At 42.4% G+C, this 27594-nt stretch overlaps 1 protein-coding gene across 1 annotated transcript; it reads left to right on the top strand.

The window, feature by feature from the left end:
- Window positions 1-1655: 1655 nt before the first annotated feature.
- On the top strand, window positions 1656-26698 carry SLC25A20 (solute carrier family 25 member 20). Its single transcript, XM_010969214.3, has 9 exons — window positions 1656-1871; window positions 8602-8694; window positions 11853-11980; window positions 14610-14700; window positions 23471-23588; window positions 24291-24363; window positions 24722-24831; window positions 25324-25448; window positions 25854-26698. The coding sequence occupies exons 1-9, from the start codon at window positions 1767-1769 to the stop codon at window positions 25914-25916; spliced, it is 906 nt and encodes a 301-aa protein (XP_010967516.2). The 5' UTR covers window positions 1656-1766; the 3' UTR covers window positions 25917-26698.
- The last annotated feature ends 896 nt before the right edge of the window (window positions 26699-27594 follow it).

Below are 27594 nucleotides of genomic sequence, written 5' to 3' on the forward strand. Positions count from 1 at the left end.
CCGAAACCCAGAGTTGCTGCAGGTTTTCTGGTAATGCCTCTGGGCTCTATCTCCTTTCCCATCCTTCCATGATCCCTGGCTCAGTTCATGCCTTCACTGTCTCTTGCCTGGACCACTATAATTTTCTCTTAACTGGTCTTCCTGCTACCAGGCTCTAATTCATCCATCCAAAATAGATTTGCTAAAACAAATTGATCTGTCACCACTGTGCTTAAAAATCCTTCCATGATTCCCCATCACCATCTAGAAAAAGCCCACAGTACAAAGTAGGCAGCGCTTGAGACTTGTCCCTGCCTCCTTGCCTTCTACTCCCATACAGGCCTTCTGGACCAGGCAGGCCCAGTCATTTCCTGACCCCAATCGTGATCTGTCACTAATTTTTCCACCTCTAGCATATGTGTTCCATCCTCCCTGATCTAGGCTTCCTGCTAGCCTGGGAGTGCCTTACAGAGGAGAACTGTTATCAGGTCAGCTTGATAGTGAGGTACCTGGTGCAGAGGAGGGGTATGTTTATTGCTCATAGCTTTTTAATTTGAGAAATTTTAAACATACAGAAACAATGACAAAGTAATATAGTGACCACCTGGATACAGTCCATCTACAGTTAATAAGGCAAAAACATTAGCATCATCCTTAACTCCTCTCTTAAATATCTTATATTCTGTTCATTAACAATTCCTTTAGGTTCTTCCTTCAGACTATATCCAGAATCCAAACATGTCTCACCACCTCGTTGGCTATCCTCTGATCCAGTCAGCATCTCTGACTACCACCTTAAGCCTCCTCAAGGCTCCTTGATTCCTCTTTGCTCCCTGGTCGATTCTCACCCAGCAGTAAGAGGGATCCTAGTAACTCAAAAGTCAGACTATGTTACTCCCCTGCTCAAAACCGCAGAATGGCTCCCATTTCCTTCAGAGGAGAGGCTGATGTCCTTACAGTGGCCAAGAAAGCCCTGTTTGACATACCACCATTACCTCCACGTCATCGTCTCCCGAAGTCTGCTCTAGTCACCAGGGTTTCCCTGTGGTTCCTCAAACAGGCCAGGCACAGCCCATCTCAGGGCTTTTGCATTCTTTTCTTCTGCATAGAAAGTAGTTCATCCTCCATGCCATATCTATGGACGGGGACTCACTTCCTCACTTTCTCAGGTCTTGAATCCAGTCACCTTTTCAGTGAAACCCTCCCTTACTCAATTAAAATTGCAAATTACTTATCCTTCTCCCCAATACGCTCTAAGTCTCTTTCCAGGTTTATGTTTCTTCATAGCAGTTGTCACCGCTTGATACACTATGCATCTTTCACTTATTTACTTTTGATATGGTCTGTAAGTTCCACAAGAACAGGGACCTATATGCTGTGTTACCAGCCGTGACTTCAGCACCTGGAAAGACGCCTGGCACATAGCAGTCGCCTTCTGCGCAGTGAGTGTAGGAATGGGAACTTAAGGGAGAAACCACTTAAGTCCGGAAAGACTTCCTGGAGGAGTAAGTCCACCACTCGCCGCTACTCCCAAACACCGCCCACAAGGCGTCGGCGCCAGCCCCTCTCTCTCAAGCCGCGCCCATCGAGGCGGGGCTGCGGCCGGAAGCAGCCCCACGGCGGAAGCCAGGCCCGCCTGGCGGTCTAGGCCCTCCTCCCGGCCTGCCCCGGGCTCATGCCCCGCCCACCCGAAAGTGGGTGAAAGGTCGGCGGCGCCGGCGAGGCGGCTAGGTCAGTGGAGCGGGGCCGGCCGGGAACCCACGGACTCTGTGACGGACGGACGTACCATGGCAGACGAGGTGAAGCCCATTAGCCCGCTCAAGAACCTGCTGGCCGGCGGCTTTGGAGGCATGTGCCTCGTGTTCGTGGGGCACCCGCTGGACACGGTCAAGGTGCGAGGAGGCTGGGGCGCGGGCTGGAGGAAGGAGGCCGTGGCAGGGCGCGGAAAGCAGGGTCTCCCGCGAGGCTTGGCCCGTGACAGAAGGGAGGTCCGTGGCAGCGTCCTTGAAAAGTCTAGGGAATTTCCCTTTCACCCTTTTTGAGGGTTGGGGAAACTACCTGCACCCCAAAGAGCTGGACGGCGCAGAGTAAGCAGCCTCTTACCGCCCACCAAGGGCTCTTGGTTTAAAGTTCTCTGTCCCCTAATCTCTTCTGATCTGGCGCCACTTCTTTGGGGATGGGAAAGAAAAAGCGCCTCCCTGAAGCTCTGACTTCTGCAAACCCTCACATTATCAACAGGGTTGAAATAGTTCACCTCAGTAATAAAGACTGCAGCATGGTTAGTCTAGAGGTTTTTTGACACATACCTCTGGAGTCAGAGTGGTCCATCACTGTCTCCTTTGCACCTTTCTCGCCCCAGAGAGAGGCTTGACAACATCTTAAGCCTGTCGCTGCACATCAGCCTGAGTGGCCTCCTGTGGGAAGCGATGATGTCTTCAGTGACTGAGCCCCTTCCAAGGAAAGCAAGTGATCAGCTTTCCCCAGGGCCAGGCTGATCCTCACAACATCGGGGTGAGGAAACCATGGTCAGATTGACTCTAGGAGGGAGTAAACTCATCAGGGTTCATTCCCTAGTTATCCTCACATTACACCTCAACTCTATCCCTTGCAACACTCTCAGCAGTGCCTTGCTGGAGACCAAAGTCCATACCCTGTGACTTAGCATTCAGAACTTCATGCTAGTTTTCTAACCTTATTTCTGGACAAACAGGTGGAGAAAAATGACAGATCATGGCTAGAGTGTGCCTGTGTGGAGCAGACATGAGCCTTATAGAGTGGGAACCCTATGTAGGGGATTTATTAGAATATTGGATCAGGTTTCTTCCTCAGGGAAATTGCTTTGGGGATATTCTCTAGGCAAGTTTGGCAACAAGCTCTTTGATGCCTTTCATCTAGGAGAGGATCTTGAGTCATTCTACACAAGACCAAGGTTAAGCAGCAACCAGGCTGGTTTAGGCACTGAGAAACATGAAATCAGATGTTCATTCAGTAGTTGGTGAATGCTGTGTGTGTTAGGGCTTCGCAGACAGTGGTCATTCTAAGTGGCACTGTCTAGTAAGGGAGAAAAATTGGCCTCTCTTCTACTGTTGATTTCATGTAGACAGAGATCTTGTTAGTTCCTGGCATCTGGGGCCTCTCTTTAAAGAAAAGCAAAACCCTGTTTCTCCCTAATACAAATGTTGCTCTTACCTCCATATCCTCTTGCCCTTCCTCCCAATCAGATGTCAATCCCAGGAAGGGCCCAGTGACCTCTGTACTGAAATGTAACTGACTGAAAATGCTCTTTGGTATTTTTTTTTTTAATGGAGGTACTGAGGATTGAACCCAGGACCGCATGCTTACTAAGCATGTGCTCTACCACTGAGCTATAGCTACCCACTAACTGGGATTTTTAATAGCCAGAAAGTCTCTTTTTAGCTTAAAGCAAAACCACAAATTGCTGACTGCTATCTTTTGACCTCAGCGAGCCAGGTGGGCTTCAAACAAAGCTTGGCCTAGAGGCACTTCTAAAGGTCCAAGGCAACTCACAGTGGCCTGAGAAGGCAGGAGCTGCAGCACTTCAGAGTTGGAGCTCACAAGGCTCTGTGGCAGGTGGTGAAGGGCTGGCTGAGTTCTGACTGGATAAGTAGGGAGACTCAGCACTTCTGGGCTGGGGGAGGGCAGGAATGGAGGCAGATATAGGCTTGGCAGTGAGAGTCAGGTGTAAACTAAGACTAGCCATGAGGACTTTTATGTTCTTGCTGGGCTTGGATGGCTAATGTCATAAGACAGGTATGAGATTTATACAAAATCACGGAAAGATATCAGTCAGATGTTTTGATCTATTTCTCTCTCCCCACTAACTACGGGAGCTTATGCCTAAGCATGGAGGATCTGAGGGCCAAATAAGGGGCTTTGGATGTAAGCAGTAGGAGTCTCTGGAACATTTCTACTGTTGTGTCCTATAAACTCCTCAGATGTGCATATCACCTCCATTGCCTAGAGAATGATTTCTTTAGTGTGGATCATAAGGCCCTAACAAATACAAGAATGAGAAACTAAAAAAAAAATAGAAGAACAGCATGATGAAAATGGTGTTTTGGAAAGGTTAGTATGGTAGTAATCTGAGAAGGATTTTGAAGCAGAAGAACTCTAAGCACAAAAAGAGCCAGGAAAAAGACTGCAAAAGTGACGTGAGTGTATGAGTTATCTCTTGCAGTGTAACAACTTACCCCAAAATTTAGTGGCCTAAAGCAATAACAATATTCATTAACTCTCACAGTCTGTGAGGCAGCTTAGATGGGTAGTCTGGCTTAGGGTTTCTTGTGTGATTGTGAGTATTGGCTGGGATATATAGAAAACTTACAACTCAATAACAAAAAGACAATCCAATTTTAAAATAAGCAAAGGACTTAAATAGACATTTCTCCAAAGAAGATATATAAATGGCCAAAGACATGTGAAATAATGTTCAATTTCACTAATCATTAGGGAAATGCAAATAAAAACTACAATGAGATACCAACTCATACCCAATAGGATGGCTACTATCAATAAAACAAAATAACAAATGTTAGCAAGGATGTAGAGACATTGGAACCCTTGTGCATTATTGTTAGGAGTATAAAATTGTACAGCTACTATGGAAAACAATATGCCAGTTCCTCAAAAAATTAAACATAGAATTACCGTATGATCCAGAAATGACACTTTTCGGTATATACCCTAAAGAATTGAAAGCAGAATCTTTTTTTTAACCATTTTAATTTTATTGTAGTTAATTTACAGTGTTGTGTTAGTTTCAGGTGTACAGCAAAGTGATTCAGTTATATATATATATTCTTTTTCAGATTCTTTTCCATTATAGGTTATTACAAGATATTGAATGGAGGGGTAAAAAAACAAACAAGATATTGAATATAGTTCTCTGTGCTATACAGTAGGTCCTTGTTGTTCATCTATTTTACATGTAGTAGTGTGTATATGTTAATCCCAAACTCTTAATTTATCCATCCTCCCCACCCCCACCTCCATTTTCCCTTTTGGTAATCATAAATTTCTTTTCTGTCTGTGAGTCTATTTCCATTTTGTAAATAAGTTCATTTGTATCACTTTTTAAAATTCCACATATAAGTGATATCATATGATATCTGTCTTTCCCTGTCTTACTTCACTTAATATGATAATCTCTAGGTCCATTCATGTTGCTATAAATTCATTCTTCTTTATGGCTGAGTAATATTCCATATATATACATACACATATACACACATACACATACATATACACCTTCCATTGTACATGTATATTCCACGCCTTCTTTATCCATTTATCTCTTGATGGACATTTAGGTTGCTTCCATGTCTTGGCTGAAAGCAGGGTCTTGAGATATTTGTACATCCATGTTCATAGCATTATTCACAATAGCTAAAATATGGAAGCAAGTGTCCATTAGTGGAAGAATGAATAAGCAAAATATGACATATACATACAATGAAATATTTTTCAGCTTTAAAAAGAAAGAAGTTCTAACACTTGTAACAACATGGATGAATCTTGAAAGCATTAGACTAATATGTGAACTAATTCAGTCACAAAAAGACAAATAGTATATGATCCTACTTACAGGATGTGCTTAGAGTAGTCAGAATCATAGAGAAAGAAAATAAAATGGTGGTTGCCAGGGGCTGGATGTAGGGAGGAATGGGGAGTCATTGTTTAATGGATATAGAGTTTTAGTCTTAAAGGCAAAGAGTTATGGATGGTGGTGATGGTTGTACAACATTATGAATGTATTTAATACCACTGAACTGTACACTTAAAAATGGTTAAGATGATAAATTTTATGTATATTTTACAACAATAAAAAAATTGGGAAGGAAAAAAGGGGCAAAGATCTGAATAGACATTTCACAATACACAAATGGTCAATAAACACATGAAAAATGTTCAACATCATTATCCATCATGAGAATGTAAATCAGAATCACAGTAAGATACCACGTAACACTCACTATGATGGCGATAAAAAGAAAAAACATACACACACACACACACACACACACACGATAGTTCATATACTATGAACTATATACCTCATATACTCCTGGTGGGAATGTAAAATGGTGCAGGCTCTTTGGAAAACATTCTAGCAGTTTCTCAGAAGGCTAAACATAGAGTTAACATATGACCCAGAAATTCTCCTGTGATAATTTTATGTGTCAACTTTAGTGGGCCATGGGGTGTCTAGGTATTGTTCAAACATTATTACATTATTCTGGGTGTATCTGTGAGGGTGTTTTTGGATGAGATTAGCATTTAAATCGGTAGACTAAGTAAAGCAGTTGCCCTCCCTAATGTGGGTGGCCCTCATCCAATCAGTTGAAGGCCTCTTTAGAACAAAAGGCTGAGCTTCCCATGAATAAGGGGGAGACTCCCCCTTCCTGACTCACTGAGCTGGGACATTGGTCTTTTCTTGCCTTTGGACTCAAACTGAAGCATTAGCTCTTCTTGGGTCTTGAGCCTGCCAACTTCTGAACTGGAACTTAACACCATTGGCTTTCCTGAGTCTCCAACTTGCTGACTACAGATCTTAGGATTTACCTACCTCCATAACTGTGTGAGCCAACTCCTTATAATAAAGAAAGAAAGAAATGGATCTCCATATCCTATTGGTTCTGTTTCTCTGGAGAATCTTCACCAGTACAATACCCAAGAGAACTGAAAACATATAGCCACACAAAAACCTGTGTACGAAAGTTTATAGCACCATAATTAATAATAATTTTTAAAATGGGAAAAATGCAATTTTTCATTATCTGATGAACAGATAAAAAGTGGTGTATTTATACAATGCAATATTATTTAGCAATAAAAAGGGATAAAGGACTGATGTATTCTATAACATAAATTAACTTTGAAAACATTATGCTAAGTAAAAGAAGCAGGTATGAAAGACCACATATTGTATGATTTCATTTATATGAAATATACAGAATAGGCAAATCCATAGAGACAGAAAATAGATTAGTGATTGCCAGGATCTGAGGGGAGAGGGGAATGGGGTGTGACTACTAATGGGTGTGGTGGGGGTTTTTTTTGGGGAGGGGTGATGAAAATGTCCTAAAATTGATTATAATGAAGGCTACACAACTCTGAATATACTAAATACCATTTAACTGTACACATTAAATGGGTGAATTTTATGGTATATGAATTATATCTTAATAAAGCTGATAAAAAAATTGGACCAAAGACACCCCACCAAAAATAAACCAGAAAAGATGTTGGCCAGGACTGCACTCATCTGAAGCACTGGCTTCCATGTGGTTCATCCATATGCTGGCGTGTTGGTGCTGACTGTAGTCAGAAGGCCTTGTTTCCTCTACACATGGCCTTTCCAGACAGTTTGAGAGTCCTATGACATGGTGGCTGACTTTCCCCAACACAAGTAACCTGAGATGGAGATAGGCAGAAGCTGACCTTTTTGTCACCTCACCTTGGAATTCACATATCATTAACACCACCACATTCTATTAGATAGAAGTGAGTCACTGAGTCTGGCCTGTATTGAAGAAGAGAGAAATTAGGATTTAACTTTTGAAGGGAAAAGTGTCAGAGAGTTAGTGGACATAATTTAAAACCTCCATGCTGGGTAAGGATGGGTGAGGACTTGGCCTAAGAGAAGACTCCATACAGAAAGAGAAAGAAATTAAGATTCTGGAAACACCTTGAAGGAACTCTCCAATAGACTTGATGCCCATGTGAGTAAGAGGAGGAAAAGCAACAGGAAGTAGTCAGATGCTAGAATTTCAAATCCCTAGAAAGAGGGTGGCCTGGTGGCTCTGGCACAAATGGGATGTTCATCAGGAGGATGACATTCTGGAGATAATTTGAGTAGGGAGAGCTTCTCCAGGCAGTTGGAAATGTAGCCCTAAAGGTGGGGAGAGATAGTCTGAAAATGGCCAAGTAAAAGTCATCACTGAGCAGAAGCTGAAGCCCTGGAATCTGAGTTTTCTGAAAGGGCTAGTGGACCAGATGAGTATGGTACTTAGCCTTAGAGAACACCTGGAGTAGAAAAGGAGACAAAGGAGGGAAGTTTAAGGAGAGAGACAGTTTGAGTCATTGGATACACCAGAAGGTCAAGAAGGATGAGGACCAAGAAAAGTAGGATTAAATCCACCTCACTCTGAAATACCTTTGTTGGAGCACCTTACCTAACCACCAAAAAGGTGCTGCCCATGGGCATAGGGAGTGCCTAGAGCTGAGCTTTGCATCAGCCAGGTCTGGTTTCTGTCACATCACTTGAGCTCACTAAACCCAGTCTCCTCATCTATAAATCAGTAATACCTATTCCACTGGCTCATTGTGGGGTCCATTAACTAAGAAATAAATGACAGAAGTAAATGGCTGAGCAAATCAGAGAAACTGTCATTCTCTAAAAGCATGCAACTAATGACTTACAAGTGCAGGGTTTGAATGAACTAGAGGAAAGAGAAGATTGAATCCAGCAGGGAAAGTGAATGCCAAAGACATGCACACAGGTGCAGCTTTCTCTGCTCAGAGTTTGGCAGACAGTTGGGCCATTGTTACTGACAGGCAGTTCTGATTCTGGGAAATGATTGTTTTAACTTCTGGTTTCAGGTCCGGCTGCAGACGCAGCCTCCGAGTTTGCCTGGACAACCTCCCATGTATTCTGGGACCTTTGACTGTTTCCGGAAGACTCTTATGAGGGAGGTATGGTATCTTGGTGCCGGGCTTCCATTCCTTTTATCAGAGGAACACGTGTACAGGGTTGGTTTGTTACTTCCCTGTGGGATAGGGTGACTGTGCAGTTCTGCTGGAGGTCTAGCCCACAGCTGCAGCTCTCAGTGTGCCATCCCTCCTATTGTCATTGCTCTGGAGTCTATGATAGTTCTGGCTACTGTTTTATGTGGATGACTGAAGCTAATAGAATGATTTTATTTTGGAGGGCAGAATTTAGACCACAGGGAGTTTGTGAGGAATAATCGGAGACATGAAATGAAAGAAAATGCAAATCTGGATCAATCAATTCAAGAGGGTTCAGTGACAGAAGCTAACTTAAAGTCTAGAGGAAAAGTCAGCCAGTCTGAGGATCAGTGAAAAAGGCCAGCAGTGTCTTCAAACCCCTAGACAAGGACACTAAATTGGTCTGGTGCTATTGCATTACATAATTTTCAGATAGTTCTTCAGAGTGAAAACATGGGATTTTTAAAAAGTTTTAATGATGTCTATTACTCACTTCATTAGCACATATGTGACAAGACCTTGTTGAGAACTTTTCCTTTGCTCCCTAAAACATAACTCTCATATGAATAAATACTCTATAAATACATAGTCTTTATTAAATATACAGAAACTGAGAAGCAGGTGTCACCCAGGTAAAGAAGGGATGCTGATAAGTGATGGACTCGGCCTGGGATGAGAAGCTATTCCCAGGGATCCTGCAGGACCCAGGCATGGGAGGAAGATTTTGAGGTGGCTCTTATCCAACCATCCATGAGTGAGATGGTGCTGCATTTTCTTCTGTACGGCTCTCTTTTGTCTCTGCTGCCCAGGGTGCAGTCTTTGGACTTTAGGTCTGCTCAGAGTCCTCTGCCCTTACAGAGAGGCAAGATTACCTGCTCTTGGTCAGCAACTGTTGTAAGAGCACCTATTTAGCAGCTGGGCAATGTGTTGGATGCCGGGGGCCTGGTGAGAAGGGCTTGTATAAATCCATCTCCCCACAGAATGGAATAGGCTTCCTTAGTCTGTATTTTTGCATGTCCCCGGTTTTTGCTGTGTCAGATTGAGCTCTCTGCTTTGAGCTGCCAGACAGGTATTGATTGTTCTGAGTGGAACTGGGTGGGTCAGACAGTGAAAAGAAGGCTAGAGGAGCTGTCTGGAGACATAGGTTTGGCCCTTGGGCCTGGGGCATCCTTCTCAGCCCAGGTGGGGAGCTGTGGGAGGAGGTCTCGAGGGGCTTTGTCACCTGCCGCTTTTGTAGATCCTCCTCAGAACCTTCTCTTCCTATTCACCCTTTCCTATTTACTGCCTCTGCACTTTGTCTTTGGAGAGTCTAGTTGCAGCCTGTAGAAGTGTTAAACCTTTGCAGGATTGGGAGGAGTGCTGACAGGTACAGTTGTGCCCCTTTAGTTCTGGAAAGAAGATGGGTTGTGAATGCCCAGAGTCTGCAGCCAGGCAGTTCTTCAGCCTGAGCCTGTGGACCCTCCCCAGGTGCAGCCCCACCCTGTTTCTCCTCCTACTTTCTGTAGGGAGCAACTTTAACATTTTTTTGTATTTTGTTTTAAAAGTTATTCCTTACTTTGTATTAGAGTGATACAAGCATTTAGTTTGTTATTGAAGAACTTGTAACAAAGTGACCTGCCAGTCCCAATTCTTCAGAGACAGCTACTTTCAGCTCTTTCAGGTGTTAATGCTGTTTTCTACCTAGCTACATAATGTATATTTTATACATTTTTTATGTTTTAGCTACCTATTTGTGGTAGATGATTTTAACTCTTACATTCCTTATCTCTTCTTTCAGCCCTGCCCATATAATCTTGTCATACTTTGTGGTTTAACACAATTAACCTTTTCATGATTACAACTTTATATATGTTTTTTTCTGTTAACTAATGTTGTATAATGTGCATTTCTTGTGCAATTTTTTGTTTTTAATGAAGTTGGGTTAATAATTGTGTCAGTTTCTTTTGCTTGTGTTTCTTTGAATTGCTGTCTCTGTCGTACCCTGAATGCTCTGTAGAATACATTTTTGTTTGGTTTTCCACTGCCTGAACAGTTATAATCTGTTTTTCCAATGCGTGTTGTTCTGCTTTGTTTTTCTTGGAAACTTCCCTCCTAGAGTCCTCTGTCTTGGTACTCTCCTGCGGACTGGCTCTTTCTCAGGCCCACTGCACCCACCACCAGCCTAGAAATCCCCTCCACCTCTCTTGGGCTGAACTTGTGGTCTCCTCAGTCCCAGATCTTCCTCTTCCTTGGTTTACTAACCTGTTTGGTTGGGATACCTATTTGTCTGACTGTCTATTTATTGGCTACTACATGGTTCCTTTCATTACCAAACTGTACTAGTGAAAACTGATGTGGAGTCTTACTATTGTTTTTAACAATAAAACCCCCATGTCTCAATACTTGAAAATCCCAAAATTTCTTACTTACCCGTAATCTCATCCCAAGGAAGTCACAATGTACATTCTGTTTTGTAGTCTGCTTTTTTTCTACGAGTAGTCTCTTCTCATGTTACCATGTGATTTTATGGACTTCTTGCTGTTTCTCTCATTAATCTCTTATTTGGGAGTTTTCAGGTTCATTCCAAAATTTTGGTACTTTGTAAATGCCTGATGTCATTCTTTTTTATATCTTTGAGTATTTCCTTAGAATACATTTCTAGACAGAGAATGTTCCGATGCAAGTGTATGCTACATGTTGCCAAATTGCCTTCCAGAGTAGCAGCTGTTCCCAGTTTCTCCAGCAATGTGTAAGAGGACAACTATTTCTTTTTTTTTTTTTAATTGAAGTATAGTCATTTTACAATGTTGTGTCAATTTCTGGTGTACAGCATAATAGTTCAGTCACACATATACATACATATATTCATTTTCATATTCTTTTTCATTTTAGGTTACTACAAGATATTGAATATAGTTCCCTGTGCTATACAGAAGAAACTTGTTGTTTATCTATTTATATATAATATAAGAGGACAACTATTTCTGATGAATATGGGGGTCTTCTTCCTTTTAAAAGTTCTCCTTGCTTGGAGGAGAAGTAAAGGAAGGAAGCCAGAGTATCAGAGGACACACTGCTTCCCTGTTTCAGTGATGTAAAGGGTAGTTGTTTCTGTAAAGAGCTTCTGCTTCTGTGATTCCTTGCAGGGCATCATGGGTCTATATCGGGGCATGGCTGCTCCCATCGTTGGGGTCACTCCCATGTTTGCCGTGTGCTTCTTTGGGTTTGGTTTGGGGAAGAAATTGCAACAGAAACACCCAGAGGATGTGCTCAGGTGAGTACTTGCAGACCTGCAGCACTTTATGCTGTCCTGCCTGGTGGTGTGATGTGGGTTAAAGGAGAGATCTTTGGCAGACAGTCAGTGACTGTCCTCCTGGGTCCCCAAGGCTGGTTGCTGGTTGTTCTGCATGAGGGAGATACTTGAGTTTCCTTTGCCCTGTGAACCAAAAGAGAAAAGAGAAAACCCAAAGCTCTCCCGTACCCCCTTACCAAGTCATCATAATTTCTGTGAGGTAGTATCACTTACTGGGGCATTAGTAATACCAACCCCACAGCACAGGGAGATCTGAATGCCATGTGTGTAAAATACCATGAAGGCACCTGGTGCTGCAGTAATGACAGCAGCAGCTTTGTTTTCCATCGCCTGGGCTGGGAAAAGGGAAATTTCCAGCTTTTGTTTTACTTCATTTTTATAACATGACTATGACTATTTCAGATACTGGCTTCTCTGTTCAAGTGAAATAAATAAGTATATTTCCTTTTAATAAACTTAAAGAAGTTGGATTTGGGTATGAAGAGGCAGGTGAGGCAGAATTATAGTTCAGAATTTACCAAATAGTTAATGAAAACAGGCTTTTGGGGATGCAAGGGAATTCTGAGTGGGGACATGGGAGGAAAGACACGCTCTGTCTGAGCTGTGCAGGGTGACAACCCCCGGGAGGGGCTGTAGGCAGCACAGGACTCGCAGAGGCTGGCCAGGACTGGGATCCAGGAGCTCAGGGGAGGAAGCCCAGGGTGCTATGTGGTTGTTTCTGTCACTACCTCAGGCCACAGCAGGCTGAGTAAGGGTCTAGATGTAGACAGAGATGCTAGTAATGTGATGCACTATTTCTGGAGTCCTTGTGATCCTTTGAATGTGACTGGCTTCTATAAACAGTCACAGGTAGCCCCAAATGTGGGTGTTAGGGGTCCTTTTGAAGCTGTGTTTGACTGTTGGTCCTTCAAACGTCCCTTGGACACATGTCCTCTCTGAGCACCTGGTCTTTTAGTTCATGTGCCAGCTCACAGCCGTACCAGGGCCATGCAGAAGAACCCCTAGTGGGGTCACTGCTACTATTTCAGCCTGTGGGTTGTATTCCCTGTACTATTGCATCTGTGCTCAGAGAAACACACTTCCTGCTTAAGCAAAGGTTGAGACACTCAGGCCCTCGCCGCCATAATCCTACCCCACGTTCTTGAACGTCAGCCTGGCCACATTCCTCTCCCTGCAGTAGTCTTTGGGGATAATATGGAAAGGAGCATTACCAAGACCTTGCGGTGGAAGCCCAGCACTCACAGATGCTCCCCTGGTGTGGGGGTGAGGGGTAGCAGAATGGCCCGGGGGTCATAGGGTATCTACGTGGTACCCTGTGTATACCCAGAGACCCCATTCAGAGTCTAGTCCCCAGTCCCAGGAGATGGAAGTGTGCCCAGCCTAAGATCTATTTTCCCCTGTGATCCAAAAGAGAAAAAGAGCATATTGGTGTCATGAGGGGAAGTCTAGTTGCTGAGAGGGCTCCTCTTGGGGACAGCAGTGTGAACTGAGACTGTGAAGGAGGCCATGCATGAAAGCAAGTCTCCTGACTATTCAATAGTCAGCTCATGTGCTGGGCTTGCATGCCTGGGGTAGTGTGTGAGCCCTGCGTGGGCTGAGTGCATGGGAAAACCAGGGATGCCCTGTCTAGGGGAAAGGACCTGAAGTGGCTGTCTCCCTATCCCATTTTAACATCTGTTTTCCAGGTTTTGGGCTCCTTGTAGGGTGGGACACCAGGCTTGAAGGCTTAGCTGTCAGATGCTTGGGGTCAGGAGGGGCCTGAGGCTTAGGCTAGTAAGTCAAGTTTTTCAGCAACATTTGTTAAATTGTGGAGACTCTGTTGAAATTCTGTTTGTAGCTTTGTGCTGCATCGCTTCCAGACCACTCTGGTATTGCTAATCTCAGAAAGAAAAGGAGATGCCAGGGGTAGCACAAGCAGTGATGCCAGGAGCCTCCAACTCTTCCAAATACTCAGTGTGGCTCATTCTGGGGGGGCCATGGTGAAGATCCATATCCCTGACCACTAGGGAACTATTCCCTGCACAGAGGGCCACAGGGCCCATCAGTCTGTCTGGGTACCATCCCTGTCTGGGCCTTTCCTAGCATCTTACAACACATTCCCTGCAACTGGCAGGGCTGCCCCTTGGCCTGTGGAAGTGGCCACGTTTGACTTAAAATGTTCTCAGGCTCTTGGTGATCCAGAGGAGGTGAGCTTGATGGGAAACGGGTTGACTGAGGTTTACATCATGGGTTAGAAGCTTTTTTCCGCAACAACCCTGAATTTTGCCGATGAGGACTCAAGGCTCGGAGAGGCTGGAAAACTTGTCCGTAGTCACAGTGCATGGCAGGACTAGGGTGGAAACCATCTCTGACTCTAAAGCTTCTGTCATGAGGCCATCTGAATGGCTCATAATGTTCCTGGCACTGAGACCCCTGCCCTACGAATATACCTAGAACTTGGCTTTTGTGCAAGATATGATATATTTGTGCTAGACTTCTGCCCAGTCCAATTACCTATTTTTTCTTACGAAGTTATCCTCTTTGCTGGGCTTGCCTTTGTCCTGGGTGTTAAGTCACGGGTGCTTGCCTCTTGTTTTTGTTTTCAATGCAGCTACCCCCAAGTGTTTGCAGCTGGGATGTTATCCGGTGTATTCACCACGGGAATTATGACCCCTGGAGAACGGATCAAGTGCTTGTTACAGGTAAGGGTATGATCCGGGGTGGGGGATGCGATCTGGGAGGGAGGTGGCTAGCTTTTCCCACTGGGTATACAGTTTTATTTGGATGTTTATGTCCTTTCACCCTTTACAAAGGCTTCAGGTCAGGTGAGCAAAACAGTTTCAAGGTTTTCAGAAACATGAAAGGAATCATAGTAGAATCAAGAACCAGGACAGTATAACAAATCAACCAAATGTCACACCTGTGACAGGTCAGACCAGACTTATCCACCCTCATTAGCAGCTACTTCAGGAACTCTGAAAGGTGAGTCATGTCTCATCAGAGGTGGAAGGGAGGCTGCTCCTGCCCAACATATCTTACGTCCCTTACCCTTTGCCCTAAGTCTCAGTGCCCTTCGAGTGCCTGGCTTGGTCCCAGGCTGAGGATGTGAACTGGCTGCCTGCTTTACCACACAGGGCTCCTTTTTAAAAAAAAGTGTCATTGCTTTGTTCTTTAAATGGCTGAGCAATTTAACACACAATCTTTGCTAGAAAATTTTGGTACTGTGGAGAAGCACAAAGAAAACAATGTATTTATTACTCATGTTATCACCCCTCTGAGGGAATCACTTTTATGCTTTCTGTGTGTCTCCTAGTCTTTTTTATAAACATGTATATTAAGAAATGTTATCTTTTGAAATAAAATTGGGGTCACATGGTGCAATTGTTTTGTAACCAGCTTTTTTCATTTGCTGTATCACAATATTTTTGTGATTATTTTTCTCAAGCATCATTTTCTACATTTTATTTCAATATGTGGCTGTCATTTACCTAATAATACCTCATATGGGGGTATGATAAATTATATGCCATAGTGAAGATCTTTCAATAAGTTTTTGCCGATGTACCTGATTATTTTCTTAGGATAAATGTCTAGGCTTGAAATTAGTATGTTTAAAAAGTATGTACTTTTAAAAATATTTTTAATGCATATTAACAAATGGCCTTCCTATAAAGGTCTGTCCCTGTCTATTTCTGTCAACAGTAGAAGAGCACCCGCTTCCCAGCAGACTCTGCAGCATCTAATTTACAATGTTTGCTAGTCTGATGGGTGAAAAATTTGCAGTTTGCAGTTTCAATTTTTCATGCTTTTAATTGTTGGTGAGATTAATTATTTTGATGCATATTAGCTGTTTGTAATTTTTCCTTTGTGAAGTGTCTACTTGTGTTCTTTGCTCACTTATTTTTTAATTGATTTATAAAAGCTTTGGACATATTTTTAATATATTGTTTAAACATTTTTATACAGTTTTTAAAGGTTACATCCCATTTACAGTTATTATAAAAATATTGGCTATATTCCTTGTGTTGTACAATACATTCTTCTAGCCTGTCTTACACGCAATAGATTGTACCTTCCACCTCCCACCCCTAAAAACTTCAGACATATTAAGTTTATTAACTTCTTATCATATGTGGCAAGTCTTTCTCCTGGTTTCCATTTGTCACTTGATTTTGTGCATTTTTTAATTAAACTTTTTCTTTTGAGATAATTATAGACTCACATACAGTTGTAAGAAATAATACAAAGAAAAAAAAGAAATACATGATACAGAGAGAGCCCATGTACCCTTTACGCAGTTTTTCCACACAGGTAACATATTGTAAAACTATATCAAAACCAAAATACTGACATTGATATAGTCAAGATACAGAACATTTCCATCATGCCAAGGATCCCTCATGTAGCCCTTTAACAGCCACATTCACTTCCCTTACCCCTCTCCAGTCCTTAACCACCCCAGCAACCACTGATCTGAGCTCCATTTCTGTAATTTTGTAATTTCAAGACGGGTATATATAAATGGAATCATACAGTACGTAAACTTTTCAGATTGGCTTTTTTAACGCAACATAATTTTCTGGGGATTCATTCAGATTGTTGCCTGTATGAATAGTTCATTCCTTTTTAGTAGTCCATGGTATGGATGTACTACAATACATTTAACTTTTCATCTATTGAAGGACATCTGGGTTGTTTCCAGTTTTTGGCTGTTATGAATAAAGATGCTATAAATATTCATGTACAGAGATTTTTTTCTGAGAAAATCAGTCTTCATTTATTTGGGATAAATGCCCAGGAATATAATTGCTGAGTCATAGAGTAGGGTAGTTGCATGTTTAGTTTTCAAAGAAACTACTGAACTGTTTTTCTGAGTAGCTGTATCATTTTACTTTCCCACCAACGAATGAATGATCGAGTTTCTCTGCATCCTCATCAACATTTGGTGTTGTCAGTATTTTTAATTTTAGCTATTCTGATAGGTGTGTAGTGATATCTCTTTTTAATTTGCATTTCCCTAATAGCTGAAGATGTTGAACATCTTTTCAGGTGCTCATTTGCTGTCTGTATATCCTGTTTGGTGAAATGTCTGTTTATGTGTTTTGCTCATTTTCTAATTGGATTATTTGTTTTTTTATTATTGAGTTTTGACAGTCCTTTATTCTAGATACTAGTCCTTTGTCAGATATGTGGGTTTGCAAATATTTCCTTCCAGTCTATAGTTTGTCTTTTCATCTTCTTAACAGTCTTTTGAGAAAACATTTTTAATTTTGATGAAGTCCTGTTTGTTAATGTTTCTTTTATGGGTTGGGTTTTGGATGTTTGGGGCATCAGATCTAAGAACTCTTTACCTAGCCTGAAATCCCAAAGATTTTCTTGTGTTTTTTTTCTAAAAGTTTTATGTTTTCCATTTAAGTCTGTGACTCCATTTTGAGTTAATTTTTATATTATATATGAGAATTAGGTCAGAGTTCTTTTTTTTTTCTTTTGCCTGTGGCTGTCCAGTTGTACCATACCATTTGCTGAAAAGACTTAACCTTTCTTCCATTGAATTATGTTTGCAACTTTGTTAAGAATCAACTGGGCATGTCTACTTCTGAGCTATTTTTCCCCCCTCATTGATCTATGTGTCTATCTCTGTACTAATATTTCACAGTCTTGATTAGTATAGCCGCATACTAAGTCATGAAATTGAGTAGACTGATCTTTCCCACTTTAATCTTTAAAAAAAAATTGTTCTAGCTATTCTAATTCCTCTGTATTTTCATATAAATTTAGGATAACTTAGAAAATTGAGAAAAATCTTGTTGAGATTATGTTACACTTATAGGTCAATTTGGGCAGAGTTAACACATTATTTTGAGTCTTCCAATCCATGAACATGTTCTGTCTCTCCATTTATTCAGAACTTTAATTGCTTTCATCAGCATTGTGTAGTTTTCAGGATAAGCCCTTATTATGTTTTCTTATATTTCTACCTAAGTGCTTCTCTCTTTTTTGACTTTGGAAAATGGCATTGTAAATGGTGGTACTATAATTTTTATTTTATTCTCTACATGTTAATTGCTAATTTATAGGAGTACAGTTGATTCTTGTTTGTTAATCTTACATACTGTGAACCTTCCTGAACTCCTTTATTAATTCTATGGCTTTTTTTTGGTGGATTCTTTGGGATTTCCTACATAGATAATCATGCCCTTTGCAAACAGGGACAGTTTTATTTCTTCATTTCTGAACTGTTTGCCTTTTCTTTCTTTATTTCACTGGCTAGGACTTCCAGTACTAAATTGAGTAAGAGTGATAAGAGTGGATATTTTTGCCTTGTTCACTATTTTGCTGTTAAATATAATGTTAGATGTAGGGTTTTGGGTTTTTTTTTTGTTAGATGCTCTTTATCAAATTGAGAAAGTTACTTTCTATTCCTCTTTTTCTGAGAGTTTTATCATGAATGGATATTGACTTTTGTCAAATGCTTTTTCTGCATTGATTGATGTGATCATGTAATTCTTCTTTTTTAACCTCTTAATATGGTGGATTGCATCAGTTGATTTTCGAATATTGAACCAACTTTGCATTGCTGGAATAAATCCCCCAACTTGGTCATGGTGTATAATTCTTTTTATATATTGCTAAATTCTATTTGCTTATATTTTGTTAAGGAATTTTGTGTCTAGTCTTGAGAGATATTAGTCTGTCATTTTTTCCCCCCTGTATTGTCTTCTTCTGGTTTTGGTATCAGGATAACATAGCTTCATAAAATGAATCAAAAAACAATCTCTGTTTTTTGAGATTGTGTAGAATTGGTATTAACTTTTCTTTAAACATTTGGTAGAATTTTAAGTGAAACCATATAGACTTGGGGATTTGCGGGAAGGAATTTAAAGTTAAGAATTCAATTTCCCTAATAGTTACAGGGCTATTCAAATTACTTAATTTATATTGGGCAAATTGTGGTATTTTTTGTTGTTGCCTTTTTATCTAAGATGTCAAATTTGTATGTAAAGTTGTTTGTAGTATTCCTTTATTATTCTTTTCTCATCTGCAGGTTCTGTGGTGTTATCTTCTGTTTTATTCCTGGTGTTAGTAATTTGTGAATTCTCTCTCTCTCTTTTTTTTTTTTTTTTTCTGTCAGCCTCACTAGAGGTTTGTCAATTTTATTGATCTTTTCAAAAAAGATCTTGTTTTCATTGATTTTTCTCTATTGTTTCTATGTTTTCAATTTCATTTCTTTCTGTTTGTATTTTATCATTTATCTTCTTATTTCCTTCTTTCTGCTTGTTTTGGGTTTAGTTTGCTTTTCTTTTTTTGTGTGTGTGGTTCTTGAGGTACAAGCTTAGATTACTGATTTGAGGCTTTTCCTCTTTTCTAATGTATGTAGTTACTGTTTTTCAGATTAGATATTTTCCATTGTTCTATCTTCCAATACTGATTTTTTTTCTCTCTTCCTTGTATTCTGCTGTTGAGGGGGCCATCCACTGAGCTTTTTATTTCAGTTGTATTTTTCAGTTCTAAAATTTCCATTTGGTTCTTCCTTATATCTTTTATTTCAGTGCTGAGATTTCATTTCTTTACTGCGGCTTTCTGTTTTTTAATCTATTTCAAGCATGTTAATAATTACTCATTGAGGGATTTTTTTTTCACAATGGCTGCTTTAAAATCTTTGTTAGATAATTCTAAGATCACTGTCATCTTGGTGTAGGCATCTATTGCTTCTTTTTTCTTTCAGTTTGAGAGCTTCCTGGTTTTGGATATGATGTATGATTTTCAATTGAAACCTGGATATTTGCATATTACATTGAGATTCTGGATCTTATTTAAACTTTCTGTTTTAGCTGGCTTTCTCTGACACCACTCCAGCAGGAAGGGAAGGATGCTACCTTGTTACTGCCAGGTGGAAGTCTAGGTTCCCCACTTCGGCCTCTGTTGACACTTGAGGATGGGGCGCTCCTTTTTACTGCTGGGTGGGTGTGGGAATTCCATTGTCTCCACTGACAAGACAGGACAGGAGAGTGCTGGTGCCAGGCTGTCAGGGATGAAAGTCCTTATTCCATACTTAGACTTCTCTGACTCCACCCAGGCAGTATGTTGGGTACCTCGTTATAACCCTGTAAAAGGGGAATTCTAGGCTCCCCTCATGGTCTTTGCTGGCGTGGATGGGGGTGAGGCCACAGTTTTTCTACGGTGTACTGCTATAGTAGAGTGTTCATTGTCTGAAGTTTTTCTATCTTTCTAGGCTGTTCCTTTCCTGGTCCTTTGCCTAGAGAATGTAAGCTTTTGTTGGGGCTTCTTTTTGGTCTGTGCCTGTTGACATTTCTGGATTGCCAGTTTCTTTTGCCTCAATTTTGAGATATAGCAAAACAAAAACAAAAACAAAACAAAAAAACAGGAACTCACCACTGTGTCATTCCTCAAGTCCCAAAGTCCTTAGCCACTTTGCTTCTTCCCTCTAAACTCTCAGAGTCCTCTTATATTTGTTTAAAAAAAATAATATCTAGGGCTTTTTGTTGTGTTCAGCATGAGGAATAGGGAAAATACTCCTTAATTACTATTTTTTGTTTCAGTTTATTTTTTGAGGGGGTAGGTAATTAGGTTTATTTATTCATTTTTAATGGTGGTGCTGGGGATTAAACCCAGGACCTCATGCATGTTAGGCACATGCTCTACCACTGAGCTATACCCTCCCACCTAGGGAAAATATTTCTTAGAAGTGCAAGTCTATATATTGGTTTTGACTAAGGGAATGTTTATTTTCAGTAGGCTTGTCTGTTAGTCTTTTCCTTCATGGTTTCTTCTTTCTTTTCTTTCTTCTTTTTTCCCCCCCTTCTTTCTCTTTTATGCCTGTAGTCCTTTTCTCTCCTACAGGAGACAGTCCCCATCCATATTCTTCTCTTACATTCCTCCACTCTGCTGGGTGACTACTTTGTACCTCACTTCTCTTCTGAAGCTCCCATCCTCTCAGCAGATGATCTGGCTTGCTATTTCACTGAGAAAACTGAAGCCACCAGGAGAGGACCTTACCAGATGCCCTCCACTGCCTCCAGCCACCCACTTGGCATCTGCTGCTACGTCCGTGACTGCCCAGCTTGTTTCCACCAAGGACGGCCCATGCTTCTGTTTGACCCTACCTCCTGTCCCCTTTTGCTCATCCAGAGACCTTACTTCAACAATTCTCTCTCTCCTCTTCAACATAAATTTTTGCTCTTCAATGGATTGTTCTTTTCAGCAATACAAGCATCAGCATGTTTGTATTTTCACCTTAAAAACACAAACTTCTCTCTTGGAGGAATGGGAGGTACAAACTCTTGGGTGTAAGATAGTCTCAAGGATGTACTGCACAACACAGGGAATAGAGTCAATATTTTATAACAATTATAAATGGAAAGTAACCTTTAAAAATACAAACTTCTCTTTATTCTGCTTGCCACATCAATTTCTGTGTTTCCTGTTTTTTTCCCCCTTACATCAAAACTCCTTGAAAAAGTTTTTGTTTTTCTTTTTTTTTCCCCTACTCTTTGTCTCTAGTTCCTTTTTGCTAATTGTTAAATCCACTTCAGTCTGGCTTTTTCTTTACAACTGTAATGAAAGTACTTTTGACAAGTTCACCAGTGACCTTTACACTAAGTTTAGTGTTCAGTTCTTGGGCCTGAACACTGATCCATTTTGATGCATCAACAGAAATTTGACTAAGCTAATCCCCTCATCTTCCTTGAAGAGCTGTCTTCACTTGGCTTCTCTCCTGATTTTCCTCCTACCTACTTGGCTGCTCTTTCTCTGTATCCTTTGTTGATTCATCATCATCTTCCTGATCTTTTAATGTTCATGTGCACAGGGCTTAGTCCTATTACACTCATCTCCTTGATGATTTCTTCTTGTCTCATGACTTTTAGATACCATCTATATGCTAATGATTTTCCAATTTATATCTCCAATTCCAGACTTTTCCCGAACTCCAGAATAGTTTATCTAACACTTCCATTGCATGCTAATAAGCACTTCAAAGTCACCATGTGCAAAACTGAACTGGTCTTCCTTTATACCTGCTCTACCTACAACCTTCTGCAACTCAGTTGGTGGCAATACTATCCTAGTTTTTTAGCCCTAAAACCCAGGACTCCTCCTAGATTCCTTTTTGTCTCACTGTGCATATCCCATTTGTTGAACAATTAAGTTGGTTTTCAGCATATCCCAAATCTATCCCTTCCCATCACCTCCGTCACAATTACATTGCTCCAGGTCACCTTCAGCCCTGGCCTGGATCACTGTGAGGGCCTCACTTGTTTCCCTGCTTATAGTCTGTGCTGTACATACAGTGAGAAGATTCTGTTAATATGTCAGTTCCATGCCCAGTTCTCTTTGGCCTACTCCCACCCCCAGGTCACTGTGAATCAGCTCTAGTGTCCTCTGGTAACATGGGTCTCCCTGGTGTTCCTCAGACACACCAGGTTCACCTGTGCTTGGACCATCTGGGAAAGTTATATTTTTAGAAAGCCATGGATACTCGATTGACATTGTCTTAAATTTATTATTTTTAGAAAAGTTGATGTCTTTCTGATTGAAAACTTCTCGTAACCAAAATTATGACTCTCTTCATTCACCTTTTCTTTTGTGCCCCTTGGAAATGTTTCAGAGTTTTATTTATCCAAATCATATTGCTTGATGCACATGTATTTTATTGCTATTTTGAATGGGATTCTTTTCCATTATTTTCCAACTAGTTATTGTTGGTATGTAAGAAAATTACTGGACTTACATATTTATTTTGTAAGTATTTCTCCTTGGAGCTTTTAAATCTGAACTCGCTTTCCAGCTTTAATTACCTTTGGTTGATGCCCTTGTGTGTTCTGATTCCTCTTGACTGTGTACTTGCTGTGGATCCTGCACAGGGCTGTATTTCTCTCAGATCTTTTCTGAGATTACTCCCGCCTGCCCTCAGGCTCTTGGCTCTTAGGCCCTGGAGTCCAGAGGCTGGGATAGGGGCCTTTCCTTGGCCCTCCCCTAGCTCTGCACAGAACCTCTATCCAGGTGCTTAGAGCTCCAAATACAACTTCTGGTTCACCTTCTCTTAACTAAGTTTCACGATCAGTTAGAGCTTGGGATGGATTTGGTGTTCAGTGGATATTTGTTGAAGGAATAAGTGAATGACTGAAGTATTTGTCTCTTCCTTTCTAGACCTTCCAACTAGCTTTATTTGGAATGCTCTTATATTTGGGAAAGTTCCTCAACTTATTTTCCAACTCGTCTGTTGATTTTTTTCCTGGTTAATGTATGTGTACTTTGTCACATTTTCACCCAGCCTTATTTCATAATGACTTCCACCAATATTGCACATTCTAAATAACTATCGATTGGACAATGAAGTCTTTCATTGGTCTAACGCATAATGACCACTCCCACACTCACTTTGTAATCTTCTGTAACCTGTTGAGTCTGTTGATGGTGGTGCTGACTTGATGACGCTTCCCTCCTTCTCAGATTCAGGCTTCTTCAGGTGACACCAAGTACGCTGGTCCCTTGGACTGTGCAAAGAAGCTATACCAGGAGTCTGGGATCCGAGGCATCTACAAGGGGACTGTACTCACCCTCATGCGAGGTAACCTTTGAGGCCCTCCACCTGTGGTCAGTTTGGATGGGGGGACTCACCTGAAGTGGATTTGCCACAGAGGGTCTGGCCTGGATCACCAGATTAGCCTTGGCACCAAACATGACAGGGCCGGCACTGTGTGTCCTGGTTATAGGCCATCTCACCTCTGGCCAGCATGCACACAAAGAGGATGGGGGGACCTTCCATCTTTCTGGTCGGCTGGCCTTTAAGGTTGGAAGTCATGATAGCGGCAGTTGGAGTGGAGTAGACAGAAATCGTGACTGGAAGGATGAGTGGAAAGAAAGAAGGACTTAGGAACAATGGAGCTCTTGTGGCTTGAGAGGCATGTCCTAGTGTGGTGGCAGTAGGAGAGGCAGAGACAGGCCCACCCTTGTCCTGAGATGGCAGCTTGAAGGAAGCCAGTTGCTTGCTGTGGTTATAACTGCTTGGCGTGGGCATATTAGTGGGGACCACTCAGAAGGCCTTTGAAGATGAAATGATGCCATGCATGTTTGCAGTCACTCACACCAGTGCTTGCTTGCTCAAGAACAGCATCTGATCACTGCAAAGTGATTATTGCAAATAGGAAGTGCTGCTGAGGAACTTCTAAGGAAACCTTGAAGGGTCCAGTGCCAAGCTTGGCTCTCCTAAGAGCAAGAAATCTGTGAGGATTTTATATCATTTAATTGACCTCTTTCTTGCCACTTATAGATGTTCCAGCCAGTGGGATGTATTTCATGACATATGAGTGGCTGAAAAATACCCTCACTCCAGAGGGAAAGAGGTGAGAACAGAAGAACTTAAAGTCACTTTTCCCAGTCGTGGGTAGGTTGCCCTTTCCTCTTAGTGGGTCTGAAGGCAGGAGTGGGGCTTGCTTCTGTCTCCATGTCTGCTTTCCTCTTGTTGCTGCTGAGGCCCAGCTAATACCTCTTACTCTGTGCCTCACCCAGTGGAGCAAGTGTCTGAAACAAGTACAGGAAGCCTCCTCCAAGGAGCAGCAGCTACCACGCCACAGGAGCCCTGGCCTTAGACCTCCAGCCAGTTTCTCCTTCTCTGTGGCTGCCCTGTCTGCCACTGGAGGGATGGTCTGAATGCATTCTCACAGCCTTTGTCTGACTGGGGCTGTGGTTGGTATTCTGCAGTGTCAATGAGCTCAGCGTACCTCGGATCCTGGTGGCTGGGGGCATCGCGGGGATCTTCAACTGGGCTGTGGCAATCCCCCCAGACGTGCTCAAGTCCCGCTTCCAGACTGGTTAGTAGAGGAGAGTGGGACAGGTTGGGGGTGGAGTGGGTCCCAAAACTGGCTGCCCCTGGGGTACAGAGCTCTTAAGGCCTTAGGGATACTCACTCTCCATAGCAGCACCCAACATCTGCCTGATCAACATTCTCCCTTGCAGTCATTTGTGTTCTTAGAACCCTAGACTAATTTTCTTGTCGGCTTAAACACAAAATTGAGATAATAAGTCAGAACCACCCTCCTTCCCCAACTTAAGCTGAAGGACTGTTTGTTTCATTCTTTATTCCCTTCTCTACCCTCTTGGCACCAGTAATCCAGATATTTGTGTCTGTTCGTCCCAAGGTGAACTGTGTTGTCTGTGGATGGGTCCCAGATGACCTGCAAGGTGTCCTCTCCCTGGTGCTATGGCCCTGCAGGAAGACTTGACTACAACATTGTCCCCATGTGGGTCATCATGGTCAGGTCGGGAAGCTTCCCGAAGCCTTAACAGTTGGGTTCTGCCCACAGCGCCTCCTGGGAAATATCCTAATGGTTTCAGAGATGTGCTGAGGGAGCTGATCCGGGATGAAGGAATCACATCCTTGTATAAGGGGTTCAATGCAGTGATGATCCGAGCTTTCCCAGCCAACGCGGTGAGTGACTGGCAGGGGCTGTGCTTTTCCCTTTGGGGCTCAGAACAGGGTGCAGATGGGCTGACTTTGCTTGTTTCTGGGATTGAATTGGGGGCTCACTTTTCCCAAAACCCCACACTCAGCCAGAGCCTCCTTATTTCCTCCTTTCCTGAAGCTGCCCTTGTGATTCTCTGAGATGAGAAGCTTTGATTTCCTGATCTGGCCATTTGAAGTGGGCAGTTGTAGGACATGCGTTTTCCTCCCCTTTTAGGCAGGAGAAAGCACAGCTAGATTCCCTGACCTGGGTTGGGAGTACTATTAGGGAGGAGTTCTGGTCCTGATGAGGCCAGCCAAGCATGGTGCTGAGGTCTCTGTGAATAGTCTCAACTCCTGTTGGCTTTTTTCTTCCTTCCAACCCCTTCTCAGGCTTGTTTCCTTGGCTTTGAAGTTGCCATGAAGTTCCTTAACTGGGCCATGCCCAACTTGTGAGGCTGAAGGCTGCTCAAAGCTTCAGGATGCTGGAAGCTGTCGCCCGAGGAGGAACAATGGGTGGGACTAGGCCACCCTGAAGGGTGAGGGGAGGGGGATGGTTGGATGAGAACCCTGTGCATGGGCTTGTTGAGACCATTGCCTTAATGACATCCTCTACCTGGTATAATTTGCCATTTTGAAACTTGAATCCACTCTTGTCAATTGAAGGGATCTCACGAGGATTTGGAGATGGAGCAAGTAGCTTCTAGATTGGATACCACCTATGGCCAGAGTGTTGTCTACTGGTTGACTACTCTCCCTACTACACCCAAAATACTCCCCGAGAAAGAGGGAAATCTCAGCCTCTCACTGGAGACACTGCATGTTTTCAGCCAGCTGACCAGGACCTGGGCCCGTCTTTGATCCCTAGCCAGGAACACTTACCAGATTTCCAGGGTGTCATCTAATCCTGGCCTGCATGTGGGAATGTGGACTTGAGGCCCACATCTGTGTGTCCATGTAGACTGAGCAAATGTGCCTGGGGCAGATAGCCTGTTAACCATCAGGTTATTTCTTTTTCATGCACGCAAGTAATCAAAATTAAAACTAGAGTAGCCTAATTTCCCAGGAGTAGGTGGAGAGCTTTCCCTCCTACAGTGAGGAGAGTTTTGAATCGACAATCCCAGCTTGCTAGGATAAGTGAGAAATCCCAGGGTGTAGGAAGGCTCTTTTTGCACACTCTTTTCTCATGAGAGCACCCTATTTTAACAGGAAACAATAAATATTGTTTCTAATTTTTACATTGTGTGAAATTGTTTTCTTTTGATTCTGGGTCATTTCAGCAGGCAGCCTCTGGCCTTGGTGAAGGCTGTCAGGGATCCAGTATCCTTCCCTGGTTGCTTCAGGCTGGGGCTCCAACAGGAGAAATAGCAGGAAGTTTTGGCCAGCCCAGCCTTCCTTGACTGCCCCAGCCCCAGCTGCTTGAGGGTGGGGTGGGGTAGGATGGGGCAACTTGACTGCAAGCCTGGCATGCAGGCCCTGCCAAGGCCCAGCTTGCAGCCCACCGCTTCATTCTTTTACCTCTCTACCCTCAGCCATGAGTGTCTCAATTAACAGATGGAGAGTCAATTGTTCTTAGAGGCCAAAAGCAATCCTGAGTTTTCATATGGACTTTGGGGTCACTGTGTGATCCGATGTCACCAGCTTAGCATTACTAATCAGGCTGACGATGATGTGCAGATGCTGCCAGAGGTGAGGGAGAAATGGAGATTCACAAGCTAGTCTGTCTTGTCTGGTGGAGGGAGAGGCTATCAGAGCTCGGCTTCTCTGGCATTGTCTCAACTGGCAGTCACAGTCAGTTCCGCTGGCACTTCCCGCCTCATTGTCGCTGCACAGAGATCCCTGGACTTTGGCTTTAGCGCCATCACTTGTTGTAAATGGGTGAAAGGGGAAGGGACCCACCCTTATCTGGGAGTGGGTGTGGCCAACCTGGCTGGAAGCTGAAAATTTAGGGGTTGAAGGAAGGAGGCTTTATTCTTGGGAAGATATTTCTGGATGATGGTCAAGTGAAAAAATAAAATAACAGTTTTAGGGATGAAAATTGTGTGCCCTCTGCCTGGGAAGATTACTTCAGTGTTATGCTTGCCTCCTCTCATGCTGCAGGGTATCTTTGCTTAATCTCTCACTGATTAGGAGG

This window comes from Camelus bactrianus, chromosome 17 (assembly GCF_048773025.1).
Source record: "Camelus bactrianus isolate YW-2024 breed Bactrian camel chromosome 17, ASM4877302v1, whole genome shotgun sequence".
Taxonomy (NCBI): domain Eukaryota; kingdom Metazoa; phylum Chordata; class Mammalia; order Artiodactyla; family Camelidae; genus Camelus; species Camelus bactrianus.